Source organism: Vanellus vanellus (genome assembly GCF_965231255.1).
Source record: "Vanellus vanellus genome assembly, chromosome: 3".
In the NCBI taxonomy this organism is placed as follows: Eukaryota; Metazoa; Chordata; class Aves; order Charadriiformes; family Charadriidae; genus Vanellus; species Vanellus vanellus.
In genome coordinates this window covers 71,545,791-71,564,449 of record NC_138907.1, presented here as the reverse complement: position 1 = coordinate 71,564,449, position 18,659 = coordinate 71,545,791, and the positions used below count along the sequence as shown (strand labels likewise).

The following is an 18,659-nucleotide window of genomic DNA, read 5'->3' as shown; positions in this document are numbered from 1 at the left end:
AAATAGCTTAAGGGCCCAGCCGTACTTCATTTGAGTCATTTATAAAAAGCACACTTTAACTTTCTACTGTCATCTCTGGTTGTTTTCACAGCCTCATCTTTTGGGATATAAATGCACTTTTTTTGGTCCTTATTTGAAGGACTTTATCCAGGTGTTTTGATAGCAGAGTGTGTTTACTGAAGGATCATTTACCAAAATGGAAAAGACTCTTTTAAAGCCATCTGCCTTAATGAGAGATTATCTTGATTGAATTAATTTAAAATATGTTAATTCAACTGTGTGGAAATTATCTGACTGCCAGCCCAGCGCATGCCTTGGAAATGACTCTTTGATGTTTGTTCTTGAACAACAGATAGGCTATAATATTTGGAGGCAGGGATTTGCTCTTAGGACTTACTTACTTTTTCGGAAAGACAATAATTTTCCTCAATTGACAAGTAAGCTCAGGGAGACCATAAAATAATTTCCTTAGTATATTTTACTAGAGTTTTGATCAAAATATGGCTATTTTAACAAACTAGTTTATAACCATGAAGCTCTAAGATAGGAAGTGTGTTTTAATGTCCTAAGCTAAAGGCATTGGAGGGTAATAGAGATGATTCATACTTTCATAAAATAGAAGTGTATTGAAAGGCTAAAGAAATTAAACCAAATGAATCCCAGGTGTAATTCCACTGACTTGTTTAGGCTTATAACTAGTATGAATTTCACCTATTAGGCCTGTTCTCATAGGAAAAAGAGACATTCTGAAACAGCATGAAAGTCAGGGAGGTTTATAAATCGCTGTGATCAATCGTATCCTTTCAGCAGAGACACAGAAGAGACACAGAGGAAACAAATGGAGTCATCTAAAAATAGGAAGGCAGGTGCAAGTGTAGTACTGCAGATAAACTCACCTGAAGACTAAAATTAATCCAAAATAAGTTGCAAGGAAAAAGTTCTTAGTATGTACTGTGGCTAATCATATAACCTATTTGTTTCCATCATTAGTCCTCCAGAGATTGTGGGTTCAGGGTTATTTTTTTTGTTTATTGGAAATTCTATTTCATTGGTGCTATTCAGTGGAGCAGGGTGCAGCTGGCTCATTCCCAGAAAATTTAAGGACAAGATGCTCTCAAATATTTGTGCCCCCATATTCCCTATTCTGTGGAAAATTTTGGTAAGTCTTTCCCCCAGTCTCAAAATTTTCTGGCAGAGGAGTAAATCTGAGACTTGCTTTGTTCTGATCGTTTGTGCCTGTGTGGTCGCTGACCATTAAGGTGGAGTCACAGACTTTCTGGTGCAGACAAATAACCAGGGACTGTATAGGCAGGTGTCTGATCCACTGGAGACAACTCTTATCTCCAAATCTGACCCAGTGATGTGCTCCTGAGCATTAAAAAGCTGTGTTTCTAGTGCTGTCTCACCTCTGTATTATCAAATTTCAGTGGAAGGAACAGAAGCCTTGCAATTAGATAAAGTTAGGTACATGCATAACTGCAGGATCAAAATGTAAACCTGTACTATTGGGATATGTTTCAGTGAATTGTAATTGATTGAATTTATTTTTTTTATTTGTAAGTTAAAGTCTATTGTAAATGTAATTGGCAAGTCTTGTGAATCCAGGTCATTATTTACCTGAAATTACAGGGCTAAGGGGGAAGACACATTTCTTGAATCTCAGTCTATTTTCATGGTGAGGCATCATGGGAGGGGTCAGATTTTTCCAGCTGTAATTTCATTAAAGTCAGTAAACGGGACTACTGCCAAGATTGAAAAGGTATGTTCTAGAGGATATGACCTGAGTGGAATTGTATTAGAGTCAGCTTGATGTATGTTGGAGAATGAAATGAAAATGAAAAATTCTTCATTTAATATTGAAGAAATATTGTATCTGAAGCAAAAAAAAAAAATTGCTAAAGCGTAAATAAAATATAAATGGAACCTACAGAGCAGGGAACTAAAGGTCCAGATTTAAAATGCAATTTTAGAAGACAGTGCAGAAAAGTTGCATAACATCTCAAAATGTAGCCCTGTGTCCTATTGATTTTTCATCTTTGTGGGTGTTAACTGATGTGTCACCGACATGTCAAGCACAGCAGTAGGAAACTTTAGTAACTCATTAGAGGGTGCTTCAGTGCACCAGGGTGACTTGCAGTTGGGGGTTAGCTCCATTTTGTTTGCATTAGACTTCACATCCCAAATGGCTGTTTTCTGCCGGAGCTCACTTAAAGTCATCAGATTACTGTGAAAAGCACAGTGATCTCTGTTGGTTCATCTTCTCCTCGGGGCAAACTGAACTAAAATGTTTTTGTGGAACTTTCCAGCACCTGTGGTGGCCTAAGGACATGGTCAAGACAAAGTTCTTAGGGAGATAAAATATCTTTTATTAGTTAGAAGAATGTCATTGGAAAACTTTTGGGTAGACCAGCTCTTCTTCAAGCTGAGATGGCTTTATAGAATTGTCCTACAATAGTTCGCTTATATTTGGAAAACCAAAGACCTTTTACTACCCTTGAACTGAGTTAAGAACAACAATAATATTTTATTAACTAACTAAACATTTATTGAGTTGCGCAAATATGACTTTCTTTCCAACATCCTATCCAGTGAAGAATGCTAAATGAGGTGTTTTGGATTGGATTTTCGGAAGCATTCGTGGATAAGCCAGAATAATAGTTCAGGAAACCTGGATCATTTGTGGAGCAGAAAAAGCAACTGGAGTGAGACAAAATAAATAATTACGGGGCGAAATAGTTATGCAGAGCTTCATGGTGAAAGCAAAGACTGCTGAGACCCTGAGAACCACGTTTGAGTGAAGTGTTGGGGTGATGTCTACAAGATACCTTAGCAGCTCTAGGGGCTGGTATTTACTTTGTATGAACAGGGTGGAAAAATGCTCTCGTCAACAATAAAGGCTAGTGAAATAGCTGAGGTTGTCAACTGCTTTCCCTTTCATGCTGGTGCTTAAGGAAGCTAGCTGAATAATAAATTGAAACATTCCAGGTTTTTACAAACTCACTTATGACAAAGACAAGCAAGCTTTGTTGCAGCTTGCTATCCTAAAGAAAATAAAATTAGCTTTTATTATTACATTAGTACTTTGATTGCTCAATAAAGAGTGAGGGTTAAGCTGACTTTGATTTAAATGTTGTATCCAGGTGTCTCTGAGTAAGTAGCAATTATTTACTAAGTTTCATTTCAATTTTTTTTTGTTTGGTTTGTGTGTTGTTTTTTGGAGGGGGGGATGTTTGGGGTTTTTTATTTGTTTGGTTTTTTTTTTCTTTTGTTTGGTTTGAGGTTTTTTGTTTTGTTTGGGGTTTTTTGTGTGTTTATTTCTTTTTTAATTAGAACAGACTGCTATGAGTAATTCTTGGTCTGGAAATAGTGACTTCTCCTTGTGTGTTTGGCACTATGAAATCAGAGTGCAAAACCAAAATAATTAAATAGTAAAGCTTTATTCCAATTTGAGGAGAACAACGGTGCTTGTATTTGGTTACACTTTAGCTTTTCCAAGTGTTCCTCAGACATGAACTGTATCATTACCAGACGGAGCGTATCCTCTCCCGTCTGTCTTCAGGTGAAGAAGCACTAAGGGCTGTGACTGCAAAACTGGCTAAACACAAGTATTTTCACGTCAGTAATGTCCAGCTGAAGCTGACCAGGGCAGAAGTCCACCCATAGGGTGGGATGCTGTCCAGGTCTGATCCAGGCCATAAAAACCACAGCTCATAGGTTTGAAGGAGGAGGAATCATACGAATAAGATATGATTAATCTTGGAATATTATCTGGCCGTCACAAAGATGATAAAACCAAAAGTGGGCTTTCATTTGCATAGCTAAAACAATGAAGTGCTTCTGAGAGCTTGTCCTTGCTTTTTAAATGGCAATAGTCTCATGCTTTGAAGGCTTAGGGACTTCGCCAGGTGCCTGCTGCACTTCGCACACCATTCCTGGTCCCCTCCAGGCTGTTACCACCTAACGGCTAGATGGGGAGAAGAGCTGGGTTGGGTCCTTTCACCAAACTCGCTTCTGCCTCCAGGGGAGCCTCTGGAGGTCCGAGTGTGAAATAAACAGGGACTTTTCCCCCTGATAGGGAGCTGCTGGCAGGGCAAAAAAGAGGCATGCCTGTGTGGGAGCTCGCACTGCAGCTGCTTGTTCTTTTGAGGGGTCTGCACATCAGTCTGTAAAGGTCATCACAAGTACTACGTATTTAGTTAACTAGGCGTTGTGGCACATGTCATGTTAACAAAATAATTTATCCCCCTCAAAAAAAAAAATCCTTTGTGTAGTAAACTGTCCTTGTATTTCTTGTGCAGACTCTTTAGGTTTTCTACATGTGGGCATATTGGGATAATTGCACACATAATCTTTTAAGCAAAAAATGTTGCCTGTTTTACTGCTACCTCTATAGTGCCCATCTCTGTGCACATCCTCCAGCAGAGCTGGTCTCCTGAAATGCTCCCCAAACTTTTCCAAGCTTCTCTTCCTCCCAGCCTCCATCCCGCTTGCCCTGCAAAGGAGCTCCTCATTACTGATTTAGTTCCTCTTCCTCAGAAAGGTTCCAGAGGCTCCTTTCTTCCTGTGTCGCTCTAGCTTGCCCTGTCATTTCTTTGTCTCACATAGACCCTCAGTTAATCTTCCCTTCTCTCTATGTACAAAAACACCATGATGGGCTCCCCATGCCTCTTACTGCTCTGTCATCCTCCTGCTCTGGACTTTCAGCCCTTTATGCCCACGTGTTGCTACCAGGCAACTCCTCTTTCTCTGCAACCCCTTCTCTTCTGTAAGCACTTCCACAAGGATCTCCATTCCTGGGCACCTCCAGTCCATACCAGTACCCTTTGATTCACTCTGAACTAGTTGGAGACGTTGCTCGTTCATGTCTTTGTGATCTCAAGAAAACTTGGGCCTTCTCCAATAAGCAAATTTGGGTACATTGGTGTGTTGGTTATGTGCATAGGATTGTCCCATTCTCATACATCTGCTAAACTGTAGATTGATCTTCTCTCAATTGCATTTTATATTGCACTGTGGTAATTGCTTTATTAGAGTGCATTGTATAGGTGGACTCCAGTACGCCACAAGCTGTTTGCTGCCTCAGCCTTTCCCAGGGGTTTTGTCAGATTCGTTTTCTTCACAGAGCTGGCAAGCAGAGAACCAAATCCCTCGCTGCTTCTAATAGAGAATAGAGTATGGATATGTGCATAGGCTGGCTTACGTAGCCGTTGACTTGTCTGTGTTGTAGGAAGTGTCCGTGGGATGCTGGGTCAGCAGGTATCAAAGCAGAGGGAAAAAGTCCTTCGATTCTTCCCTAAAGAATTCCCAGTTCAAAGGCTGAGGAACAAGGAGATGGGAGAGGACGGAGGAAAGGTGTGATGCACGTATGACTAGTAATAAGACTAAGTAGTACAGTAAGGATATTAAGTTCCTTGTGTGCCTTTTGCGATGTGAAAAATCATAAATACAAGTTAACTGCCATGTTGTAGTTGCAGGGCCTCTGCCAAATTAGCCTTAAAATGATTTCTAAGTAATTCTGAAATTAACCCTTGGGTATGTTCCCGTGGGTGGGCAAACTTCTCTTGGATTTCAGGCCAGATATAAGTCTTAAGAAAGGATTTGGAAGGGTAGGGTTCTGTGGCTGAAAGTGTACTGTGTATATATATATGTGGGTATGTGGGACAGGTGATATTTATACATTTTGCAAGAGGGAATGAAAACCCTGTGAGGATGAATGGCCAAAATATAAGAGGAAGAATTAGGTTGGTTAGTTTGTTTGTTTCCATTGAGCTTCGTTTCTTATTCCGTAGCAGGGGATGCATTTGATTTCTTTCCAGCACAGCCGATGCATTAGAGTTTCTTCCCTGTTGAATTGTGTTTCCTGTTAAGTCTACTAAAGCTTATGTCTGTCATTGCTTTTGGTCACTCAGAGACATTTGGAAAGTGACTTGCTCGCTTGCTTGGTATTGACTGCCTTCAGCTAATGTCACTTCATTTATTACTTGCTGCAGATAACTTCTGATTCAGTTGTCAGTACCATGACCCCTTCCCCTCTCATCCTTATTTTCTTTCACAAAGGGAAAATCGTACCATTACTTAGAACTGCTGTTAGCTTTGTAACGTCTTCTTCCGTGCATCAGAGCACTGTGCGTACTCAGGGTCAAACAAAGCTCACAGGGTTTGTAGAGGGTGGACTGCACCGTGGTATCTCTGCGTTCTCCAGTAGCGTAAAAGCAGCATGACTAAGTTACATGGCTTTTTTTCTCTTGTCTTTTCCATGAGTATAATATTGGCTTTATGGAAGTGATCAGAAAATTCAACTGCAAGTTTCCAACAACCAGTCCATCCCATTCATTCATGGAAAAAAGTCCATCCCATTTCATTTGTATAGAAAGTGGTTTCATGCCATACATACCTGGTACTGCTGGCATGGTATACTGCCTTACACCAGTCCTTTCAGCTGCAGTATCTATACAAGTGCACACATACACTTTTTACGTACTATATACAGGAGACAGCAAAAGCTAAGATACATGTTGCATTTGGAGCTGAAGATTGGTGAGGTTTGTGATGGTTCTTAATACTTGATAAAAATATTTCCCCATCTTCAACCATTCCTCATGAAAGCACAGGCAAGATTTATCTAGAAACTGGATTCGCCACGGAGCGAAATTTCTCAGCTGCTGTCTTTATGCTACAGCTTTGGCCAAGGTTTTCAGATTCTGTGCCCCAAACTGATGAGCATCTGAACATTATGATCAAGATCTTGGATCTTCATTCAATGCTTCTGACAGCACCGAGGCAGGAAATGGAGGAATGGTGTAATCTTGGTATCCCAGGCTGACCGGTTTGGGACAAGGAATATCATGTACGGATGCCATTTTTGCACATTATCAGTAAGGATGTTGCCCCTGGTGCGAGAGTGCAGAGTAGGTCACGTATTCAGAGCAGAAGAAAAACACAACATTTGTGTTAAATGTCTGTCCAGCTGTGTACACTGCAAAGAACCCAAAGTGAAAACCTGTTATACAATATACCAAACTTTCAAATATCATCCCAAAAATACTATGTGTTATGTGGGCTGTAACATCCAGACCGAGACAGAAGATGTAGAAGGACTCAGACATGCTTCTGCACTGTAGATCTACTGAGATGGGATATAATTTAGTTTCCCTGTATGGGAAAACAGCTCATTAATTTTTCAGAGAACATACACTAGCGAGGCCGTCTCCATTGGTACAGGAAACCCAAATCATCTTTCTAACATGAAATAATAAAAGCAACTCGTGTTTCAACTTTAGTGATGTATTCAAAAAACTGAAAGCTAACAAATTTACTTTTTTTCCTGAGTGATTCACTTCTAACTTTCGTATAGTTAGCTATATTGCTTCTGTATATTAAGAAATGTGTTGTCTCTTGTCCTAAGCCCCAAACAGAATCGAGACTCCTGTGTTTGATATAGATATGGTAAAGACTGCTTGCTTATCTTTCTGTGTGCTTCCTGGCACTAGGCTTGTGGGGGTGTTACAAATGTTACTGATGCAAAAGAACACATAAAAGAAATTATTTTCACAAAAATTGTCACGCGAGCGCCCAGGTTACTGTTAGTCATCATCATAATCTCTGGACTGTCTTCCTTAAAAGCATGAATGTTCCTAGCGTTTTTCCTTTTTTATGGTAATGCTTCAGGATAAAGCGTAAGGATTACACGAACATGTATAATGAGAATGTTCCTATTCTGAGATCTTTGGGAAGAGGAGGCAAAGCCATCAGGATGCCGCTGCAGCAGAAGAGGGTGTGAAAGCATGGCAACTGCATGGCAAGGAGATGTGGTTTTCATCTCAGTTGCACAGTGGAACCGCTTCTTTCAATAAGTTTTCTGTTCTCCTTACTTAGAAACTTTTGAACCTACAGGCTTTTGTGGTAAAGGTACTTGGAGAACACTCATTAAATACAAGGAATTAAAAAACAAATACAACTAAAAGGACTAAAGTTCTTTCTGAAAAAAGCAAGATGCTGAAATGCATCTTACAGTAAGAGACCATCAAGACACAGAATCAATCAATCTGACTGTAAAAGTCCTACTTGGCTATCGTATTTTTCAGGTGTTTGTGAGAGGATTTCATGCTTTCTAGTTTGTTCCGACTAAGGGGCATTCAAAAGGAGCAGTGTTTGGGAAGCGTAGCTTTCTCTGATAGTGCGGACACAGACTGTTCCTAAGACCTAAGAGAAACCTTTTTGAGAGGAGAGCAGTGCCTAAGTGGCAAGGAGTGTGATGTGTTTGGTCTTTCAGTCTCCTCTGTGGAGCTTCAACAATACCAGTGTCAGGAAGCTTTTGACATTTCCTGAGGAATAGTTTGTCCTTCCAAGCAGAACAAAACCAGTATTTTGCTGTCTCTGTGTAAGACATTAAAAAGATCAGAAGAATAAAGAGCTTTCACAAATACGTATGGTGGTGATTTATCTACTTCCTAACAGATAGGGTGAGGAAGAGACAGCACTGACATTTAATGTGGACCATGGCACCTGCTACAAATGAGCACCGTAAAGCATTTTTTCCCCATGATCCTCAACACAAGTTGTTTCAGGAGACTTATTTGTTCTTTTCCTTTGTCATTTATTTAAATAAATTCTCACCAGCTTCTGTGACTCATTTTCCCCCAAGGGGCTGGCTATGCTGCCAACAAAAGAAGATTGAAAGATTAATAAATTAGCTGTCTCGTTTAGAGAAAACCCCACGGGTGGTTTACCTGCCATTGCTTTGTCTGAGGACACTTAACTTGAATATGTGAAAGATAATAATAATTGAGTTTTACTTTTGGTTGTAGCCAGATTGACCAAGCAGAGCATTTCCTTCCCCCTCGCACGCCCCAGTGGGCTGTTGTGCGTTCTGGGTGGCCCTGCAGGGATTTCAAAGGCAGGTTAAATAGTACTCTTGAAAACCCCTTAGCGCTCTGTCACGGCCCACTAATGAGCTGCAGAGTTAGTCTGCTGCCATGGAGTACTGATGGAATACTACTTGGGATACTTTTTAATACTTTATCATGACAGTCAAAGCCTTTGGCCTCTAGTTTTAGCAAGAGAGCTTTGCTGGGAGGTCCACCTGCCTTCCTACCGCTCACCCTCTGCAAACAGTTGGCTTCCCGGCTCAACCCTGTTTCCCACCCAGTCCCCTTCTGCTTTTGGGTGGCCTGGTTTTTGCCATGGAAAAAAGGGAGCCAGGGAAGTAGGGAACCTTCTGCCCTGGAAATCTGTCACTATTCTTTTAGAGCTGTGCACCGTTAGTCTGGTGAGCAGCCACATGGGAGAAAAATGACAACAGTAATTCGGAAGCTGAGAGAAGCAACCACACGCAGGCATCGCCACAGTGTAAGTATCTTTAACTTGGATAAGGCGACAGCAAAGTAAATTCAGTGAAGCTGAAGGAGATGTTGCCAGCAGGAGGAGGAGTAGAATTGGGAAAATAGATGCTGTGAACATGGTGATTATTATTTACCCTGTGAGGAAGCATGAAAAATACTACACATAACAGATGCAAGAAGATGCCAAAAAGATAGTTGTTTCCTGATGGATATGTTAAAAAAAATAAAGGTAGAAACAGATGAAGAGTGGAGAAACTCTACATCCTCCTTGGATGTAGGCCTTAGCAAATACTATTATAAGAGAGCATCAGAAAGAAAATGTAAACATTCCTTAGAACATTAAAGAATGAAAGGTCATTTATCTAAAGTACAGCAGCAAGCTATTTTGAATACGGTCAGTCATATGTTTGGAGGTGGACTTAAGTTTTGATTTATATGGACCTAAATGGACTTAAGTTTTGATTTGTAATGTCAGTTCTAAGCTTGATGGGGTAGTCCTTGTCTTTCAAATACACTTAAGAGAACATCCTGTGCTAGTGCCGTGGGTAGCCCTTAACTTTTGAACTCCATCTTCTCCTCAGTCTCTGATACCTTAAGTGTAGTATAGAAAAAACAAAGGTGAAAACAATGGTAACTGCTACATATATAAAGGATGTGTGCCTTTATTATTTTTAGACAGCTACATTTGAGTTATGGCTACCAGACTGATAGATAATGATCAGCTGATTTTCTGTCTGACGGATGTTCTAAATTTATCTCTGCACACTTTTTTAATCAAGGGCATAAATCAAAATTCAGATACATGAAAGCGTGTCAGACTTTGTCCTTCTTCGTCTTCCTGGGTTGTCTAGCATTAGGCAATGAAGGGAGATTACATCAGGGGAGAAAGAGATGAGCTGGAGAGGAAAGGGAGGGATCTGAAACAAGTGCACAAGATGGGTAAGATGAAACTGTACTATAGAAGAGAGTAGTTTCATATAGCATGAGTTGTAGAGCAGATTTTCTGTGGTTAAAAAGTAACCATTTAGGGACCAAAACATCCATGCAGGAGAGGAAAGAGAAATAAAACCACAAGATGTGTTTGAGAAAGTCTTTGGTGTGTTTTGATGTTAAAGTCATTCTGTAGATCTTTACATGAACAGCAGTCAGCTCACAGCACTAGTATTGTCTCACCAACTAAATGGCTGAACCGAAATGGGCAGGAACTGCAGCAACTGCAGTATCAAATTTTAACAGCTTTACCAAGCAAAAGGAGATCCTGAGTATTTCCTATTCTGACGTGTAATTTACAGTCTCTTTACTTGCTCTGGTGAGGATGTGGAGAAATTTATTTAGGATACCTACAGTTAAGTAAATATGAACACCCACAAAAAGCCATGAGGCTGTGTCTGTAAATACAGATCCATTCTCCTTATGTTGATACTTCTTGTCAAGTCCTAACCCCACACATTTTAATGAATACATAGTATAACGCTGTATCTAACCAAGAATGTCGATACACATACTTTGTATATTTTCTCAAAGTTGCATTCTTGAATATCCATGTATAGTTTTTATATTTTTGCTACTTAGGGAGAAGATTCGTTTGGACTTGACCTTACTATTTTCATGCAAGACAGGAACTTTCTGCTAAATCTCCAGGTCAGAACTGTCAGTTACTGACCGGTTAAAGAAAGTGGTTTATTTGCATGCTCAAGTCATCTTTCAGACTTGCAGTTTTTACTCATGCCTTTGTTTCCTTCCAAGAAGGATTATTTTTTTTTTTTTTTTTTGTTACAAAGTATTTAGAGATACAGAGAAGATTAAGGACATTCATTCTTGTTCATGGAGTGACACAGCTGAAAGGCACTCAGAGGGAGAAAAGGAAAATGTTCTTTGTGGTGGGAACGCCGGGTCAGCATCAGTAATCAAATTTCTGCCCCTCCTTTCCTGCACATCAGAGCAAGTCATGTTTGACCTCTATCTGCCTCGGTTTTTCTGTCCATGAAATGAGAGCACTGATCTTTCCCAACCTTAGCAGAATTTTTGAAAGGGGACTATGATGCTTTGCTTCTTGTTGAACAACACTAAAACGATTGACTTTCCTTATCCAATTCTTATGATAAATACAGCCAGTTGTCAATCGAAAGCTGACAGCCTTCCATCGCGTTTGGTCTCCAGCCCCATCTGTGTCCCTTCCCACACAAAGCACTGACCATATTTACACAAAGAGACAACGTTCCTGTTCCCACATTGCACACAGAACACAAAATCCTGATTTTATTGAACAATTCATCTCTAATTATTAGAAATTACTCTGTTAATTATCAGAAATGTAGCATACAATTATGGTAGGATAGTCTTTTGTGATGCAGTCACTAACTCACGCTCTATCTCTGTGTGCCACTTGCAGGTAAGTATCACCTCCTTCTGCTGCAGGTGTTCCCACTTCAGCTGGTGCCCTGGGGTGTGATCCGAATCAACACCTCTGTGCCAGATCCGAAGCCCATTTTGGCCAGCAGGAGTTTTTCGATTCAATTCAATGGCCTCTGCGATAGGGGTGGAGGTAGCAGAGCACTGTTCATTCTATTGTTTCCAGGATTCAATTATTTATTAGATAAAAGTCATATGCACAAGCTGAGGTTAAACAAAGCTAACAAGGAACAAAGGAAAACAAATGGTTTGATGTCTGCACGATAAAGAAATTTTATGAAGAGTTTTAGTTTGGTTTTTGAGAGGTCTTTTTTGTGTAATTTGCTTCTCTGTGAAAGGAGGTTGTTCTAACAAGATTCTACATAAGAATCTAAACAAGATTCATAACAAAGAAAACCGTGCTTTGCTTCATAGAGACAGGATGACAAAATAGACTTTCAGCTCCCTTCTGAGTGGTTGTATGGCAAAACCACTTAAGAGGGATCAGGTCATAAAAAGCCGTACAAGTGGCTGGCGGAAGGGGCTGTTGCTGACCCTGTCCACAGGTTTCCTGTAGGTACAGAGCTGTTGATTGTGCTAGTCTGATGTGCAAATGGGCATGTAAGGAAATGCACAGAGATTCTTTTCTCTTCTTCTGGAGCACAAATAAAGCTTAAGCACTCCGTATTGAAATATATGGCTTTTAATAACAAAAGACCCATTGGGCAAAGCCTGTGGCTATTGTATTGTTGAGCAGGTGATTAGCATCCATCTGGGCTACAGCTGTTTCCTTCTTATGTTTGTTCCATATGCAGATGTTGCTATGAGGAAAGGAGTCAGCAATGACTGATGTGGAGCCTGTGGTCACAGATTTTGCAGCATCAGGACGGGCAGGCCGCCGGAACGCCTTACCAGACATTCTGGGCTCTCCTGCTGGTGCTGGGACTTCAGACCTGCCACACAAACTGGCTGAGCTCTCCGTTTCCGAAGGTAATGCCTGCACATTCAAGAAATGGACATTTTTATGCAGTCATCGTTTGCGTTCTCCTTAAGACTTCTGCCACCATGCAGTTCTGATGTCAATACTAATATTTCTTTTTCCATTTATGATTACATTCGACCTTCCAAAGCAGTTACCACTTGTATTTCCTGATGAGACAAATTAATTTTAACCCAGACTAAGTCTGCCATATCCACCCAGAGACTTAGTGTTCAGCAGCCTGGGGAAAGGTGCTGGAAACTGAATTCCAGTTCCCCTGAGGCAGAGCAAGCACAGTTGCATTGCTGGGCAGCTTGGAAAACCAGCACTCCAGCTATAAATTAGAGTCTACTGCACTGAGATAACTTAGCCCAAGACAGCAACCTGCACTGTTAATCCGATTACAGCTATCATCCGAACTCAAGCACGTACATTAAGAGTAGGGTTTACAGTGATTTACTCCTGCTATTAGGCTTTCAACTTTGCTATCTGAGACCAGTGTTGTATTTTGGCCTGTCCTTTAGATTATTATGGTGCTCTGTTGATTAGCACAGGTTTAATCAACAGCATATGAGTTCTTTTTACTTTCAGGAGGATCTCGGGGGGATTTTCAGATTTGGAAAAATCTGGTTTCTAATGCCTATGAAGTGAGAATTATAGGTGGGCTCTGAGCATGGGTTGCCCCTACCCTTTTAGGTTCTGATTTGGAAGTAACTTTCTTCTCATGCCTATCGCTGTTGCTGCTGTGACAAATACCACTGCAACTGGCAGTCCCACTTCCAGGAGCAGTGATGGTGTGGAGGCAGCACAGGGGGAGGCAGGCCTGTGCTGAGGAGAGGAAGGCCCATGAAACTGAAGCAGATTATAGGAGGGATTCCCAGGCTCCGAGGATGCATGTCTTGCTTGTATGTTGCCCCAAGCAATTGCTGGATGTTAGAGTTTACAGCCTCCTAAAGCACAATAAAGGCTGGGGCGGGAGAACATGACACAAGGGGGGAGGATTCCTTTGATTACAAGCTGTTCTTGCTGCGATGATTTAATTTATACAAATGCATTTGGGGTTCTGTCATCCGAACCCAACATGGGCCTTTTGAAGGACTGCTGGTGAAGAAGAGGGCAGGTAGAAACAACACTTCCAGGAGGAGTGAGAAGGGACCGAATGACCACATCCTGGCTTGAACCCGGGAAAGAGAGGAATATAAGAATCTGAATGGGTGCTGGTAAGAGGCATTACTTCTGCAAAAGAAAGGGCAAAGATTTATGAAGGAGAGAGGGTGGACATAAAGAAAAAAATGGAAAGACAACAAGGTCAGGTACCCTCAGGCTTCAGGGCACTAGTGAGAGGAACAGGGGGAATCTGCAAGAGGAGTAGGAAGCACAACGGGGGCACTGTGCCAGAGTACATGCAAAGTAATGCTAGGAGCCCTGTGAGTCCAGGGGCAATGATGGCAGATAAGCCTCTGTTAAAACTCCTTTGTTTCAAGGAGAGATTTTTCCCAAGCAATGTGAAAAGTATGTCCCTACAGATTCTGCTTGTGTGTGCAATTGGAGCACTGGAAATCCATTCTGATGTACAGACAGTCACTTAACATTTAATGCTTTGGTTTTCAAATATTATGGGTTTTTTTATACCAAATAGCTCTTCTACCTGGCACGGATCGTGCACCATGACCAGGGGTCGGGCTCCAGCGGGAGAGAACTGTTTCCCTTATCAAAGGGGAGGTAGATGGGAATTTATATTGTAATTAGTTTCAGGAGCTGTGGACGTGAAGTGACCAGTCTAAGCCACTGAAATATTCATTGCTACATTATGTGTAACTAACCTTTGTATTGTTTAAAGCAGTGAACCTTGAGGGAGATGCACAAAATCGTGTTAAACAAAGCACAAAAGAATACAGTGGCTGTAGATTGCTTCCTCATGTTTGTTTCATTTTGGCCTCTGGAAAGTTTAGTAGTTGGAAAGAACATATTTTTTAAAGCATGCAAAATTTCTCTCCTCGATCTTTTTTTTTTTTTCTCCTGGATAAAAATAAACATGAAAGAGTGAAAGTCTTGTTAAAAGAAATGTTACAGCACAGCATAAAATAAGTACTTAGCCCTCCAGACAGAATAAGCCTCCTCTCCTGGTGCCCATCCAATGCATTAAGAAGAGGAAATGAAACACAGCTACATTGGTTTTAGCAAAATGTACTGATGCTTTCTTACAAATGCAAGGACCAGCACTGCCAGGATTTGAAGAACAATTAAGAGCAGGGAATTATTCTTTGCTTTTGTCATTGGCATATAGCTGTGCCAGAGCATGCCTGGAAAGAGCAGTTGCCGTTATCAGCAGTTTGCAGTAGTGATAATAGGAAATGAATACAGGATACAGTTAAGTCCACTCTGACTGCTTGGATGCTTTCTGAGGTTGGGAATTCCACAAGTATCAGATGGGAATTACGGCCTCATTGTGTTGCAAGTTATGACAGCAAGCAAAATGAGGAGAATTCATCAAAATGGAAAGAAAGTTTGGAAGCTCAAATGCTGTGATAGGGAAACAGTTTGTGAAACATTGGGGGCTCTAACAGGCCCCTCTTTTTGCCTGTTTCTGGTTTTAACAATAAGTTGTTAAAAAAATGAAAGCCATTTCCAGCTCAGAACAAAGAGATTGGGTAAATGAGAAAAGTGGAGAAGATGGAACATGTGGCTATATAAAGCATGCCCCTTTTTTTTTTTCTATTCTGAAAGATTCAATGAAGATTATGGGAAATGGTAAGGAGGACTCTCTCCATCTTGCTTCAACTGTAGCTAATGCTCACTGGATCATACATTTCCTCTCTTTCTATAATGCCATCAGCTGCTGTGTTAGTGAAAGGTCAGGAACAGGATGTGCTGATACCTTTTGTCTGGCTTAGAAGAGAAAAAAGAATTTGCATATATCCTTTGTGAATATACAAGGGTCGTAGCTCTGTGATATAAATTTCCATGTACTTGGCAAGCTGCATCAAACTGATGTTCTCATGAGACGTACAGGAGAGATTTTGGCACCAGCTGTTTATTTATCTCAGAGCCTAACTCTGAAATGAAGACAACCTGTATCCTGTGTGATCATCCTCTGATGGTGTGTAAGTTTTAGAGGACTGAGACTTTCCACAGGTGGTGGTGAGAGGCCATACTGCAACCATGTTAAACAATTGATTGGTGCCACTGGTGATCCAGAGATTGAAGAGGAGTCTTCAAGAAGTTTGAGAGCAAAGAGGCAATACTGGCCTCTCATATTTGGTAATCTGCTTTAGGGCACTGTTTTGCCAATAACTTTTATTGTTCGCTGATTTTTTTCTAAGTCACTGTGTATAACTATCTCGATACACTCAGCAGCTTAGCACCTGTCATACGCCTAAGTGCTACCAACTATGAGATTAGATTTCCTCTAACAACCTACCTTGTCTGCAGGACTCCACATCCAATCCGACACAGAAACAGCCACTAGAGAAGATTGTTCTGTCTCCCTTTCCTCAACAGTTCTGTGCTATGTTATACTGAAGGGTATCAAATGACTCAGTTCTTAATTTACCAGTATAAAACCCTGAAGCCTCCAAAACTCTGAGCAGACTTACAACATCAAGTAGTTTCTCCCAAGACCTTTAGCTGATGAATTGTATGTAGTGGTACCTATTTGCTGTGGTTTGCAGAGACCAAGATATATAACTCTTCTGACTGCTTGTGATATTTTGTGTCAAGTCTCCAGGGCAAATAGCTGAAAATGTGCCCCTTAGATTGACTGTTAAAGTGGGGAGAGGACTTGGAAGATGGTGCAGCCAGATATGCCGAGCAGACCCCTCCTTGCCCCAAAAAGCTATGTGCTTATATTTGGGCATACGAACTGTTGTATTAACACTAGCAATGCCATGTGGGACTTGAATGTAGTGTGAAAATTATTATGCTTTGCGAGGAAATCAAGGCAAGAGGAGTTCCTGTTTCTCAGTGAGAGGATTTGGGCATCAAAAGCGACAGGGTGGAACTTTTCATCTAATGGCCATACATGCTGGGGAACTTTTACTTATACTAGTTGTGTAAGCACTCAACGCTAACCTATGGAGGAGTGAACTTCCAAATCAGAATAACAAAAAAATCCCCTCATCTTATGAATTCACTGAGGGTGAATTCTCCTTGGTATTTCTCGGCAAAGAAGGTCAGCCAGATAACTGGCATGTTCATAAACTGTAATGTTATCTACCTGAAACCAGGCAATGCTCAGAGGAATGCAATATTCTAACTTGACTTTGGAAATGACCCAGAAAAAAAGAATAACCATAATAAAAAGTTATCTCCAATCTGCTTCTTACAACCAAACGCACATTGATCAGGATGTGCAAGGAGCAGGCAAATCCCCACCAATAGGCAATTGCTTTTGGAAGAAGCCTCTGCAAGTTATCTTTCAAGTTAACCTCTCTTTCTACAGCACCCGTGAGCGTGATAATAAAGAGCCAATCCAAAGAGAGATGATCAGTGAACCCAAATATTTGGCTGCATAAAAAAAGCAGTGAGAATGTATGTGGTATAAATGTTTAATTCTGTCTTTTTTTAGATGAAGGAGCAGAAGGTGGAGAAATGCCATCATCCAAAGCCTTGCTGGAAAGTCAAGAGGCGGAAGCAAAAAGCAGTGATTCCTAACACCTAAGGACTGCTGGAATGATGAAACCCATCGATAGACTTTCTAGTTTCCCCGCGTCACCCCTTCTGAAGTGTGGTAGCAACTTTAGCAGCACAGACAAGATTTTGCAACACACATGTACCTAGATGACATTAACATGGAACTACTGTTTTTTCTACTGTCATCCTTCAAAACCAATGTTCTACGCATCCAAATGGGAAGAGAACTAAAGAATGTATCTCTTGGTTTGGGTTTTCTCATGGTTATAATATTCACTCTAACTAATCTTCTTTGACAGTTTCAATTCATATACCTAGCAGATGTACTGGCAACTAATGATCGCTCCAAAATAAAAATCCTGTTTCTTAATTTCCCAAAATAGTTTCTTTCCCTCTGATACAAAGGTGTATTTGCTCTGTCCACCTTAAGATGATATTAAGTATATATGAGATTACAGACATTATCTGTAATTTATCTCCTGAGATTTTTTCCTCGTTAGGCATATGTAGATGGGTGTGAGAAATAAAAGAAAACACCAACTTTTTTTTTCTCTCCTGTCTCCAAAAGGTTTTGTATACTTCTTGAACACCAGTGTTTGTTTTCAAACTCTCTTTAAACTCTGTTTGATTATGGCAGATCATCTCAGTTCTCCCACTCTTAGCAGTCTTGCCACTTCTGTCATTTCTGTTAACAGGCTGAATATTGTAGCTGTTCATGTGTATCTAAAATAAAGTAACCATGTTCGTAAGTGATTAAAATTGTTTAATCTCACTGTGGAAATTAAATAGCTATCATCTTTTCTGTCTTCTCTTGATTCCTTGATGCTTTTCCTGTATGACGAGACTTAAAACCTCATAATACATATTTCTTTTATTTTGTTTAGTTTTTGCTTTATTGTTTGCTGACAATGAAGATGTTCCAATCATGATTTTTACAAAGATTTTTAAGTGCAGGTTTTTCTCTACTGAAAGGCATTGGTTTGTAATGAAGGTCATGCTCCTGAAAATACTTAGCATTCATTCCCGTATAGTAGGAGAACTAAGATTCACATACAGACGTGCACCTTTATTGCAGCCTAGGACAGCAGCCTTTTATGTATTTCTTGAAACCTAACCAACACTGACCATCGAATGGGTTTTCTTGCCTACGCAATCTCTCTGCTGGGCTGTAGTCAGACGGAGGATGCATCTCTGGTGGCTACATTCCGCATTTGACTGGCATTCTGTCTATAAAATATTTATGTATTTTATTGCTGGCAGAGAGCTTGCCATAGGCCTCTCTGCACACCTACCATTTCTAGTCTGCGTTTACTTAT

At 40.6% G+C, this 18,659-nt stretch overlaps 1 protein-coding gene across 2 annotated transcripts in view; it reads left to right on the top strand.

The window, feature by feature from the left end:
* Positions 1-18,127, top strand: part of PKIB (cAMP-dependent protein kinase inhibitor beta) — a 56,382-nt gene extending 38,255 nt beyond the window's left edge. For both annotated transcript variants that reach the window (XM_082480573.1, XM_082480574.1), the window contains exons 2-3: positions 12,548-12,722; positions 17,279-18,127. In XM_082480573.1, the coding sequence (XP_082336699.1) occupies positions 12,575-12,722; positions 17,279-17,364 (234 nt within the window). In that variant the 5' untranslated portion in view covers positions 12,548-12,574 and the 3' untranslated portion in view covers positions 17,365-18,127. The remainder of the gene's footprint in view (positions 1-12,547; positions 12,723-17,278) is intronic.
* The last annotated feature ends 532 nt before the right edge of the window (positions 18,128-18,659 follow it).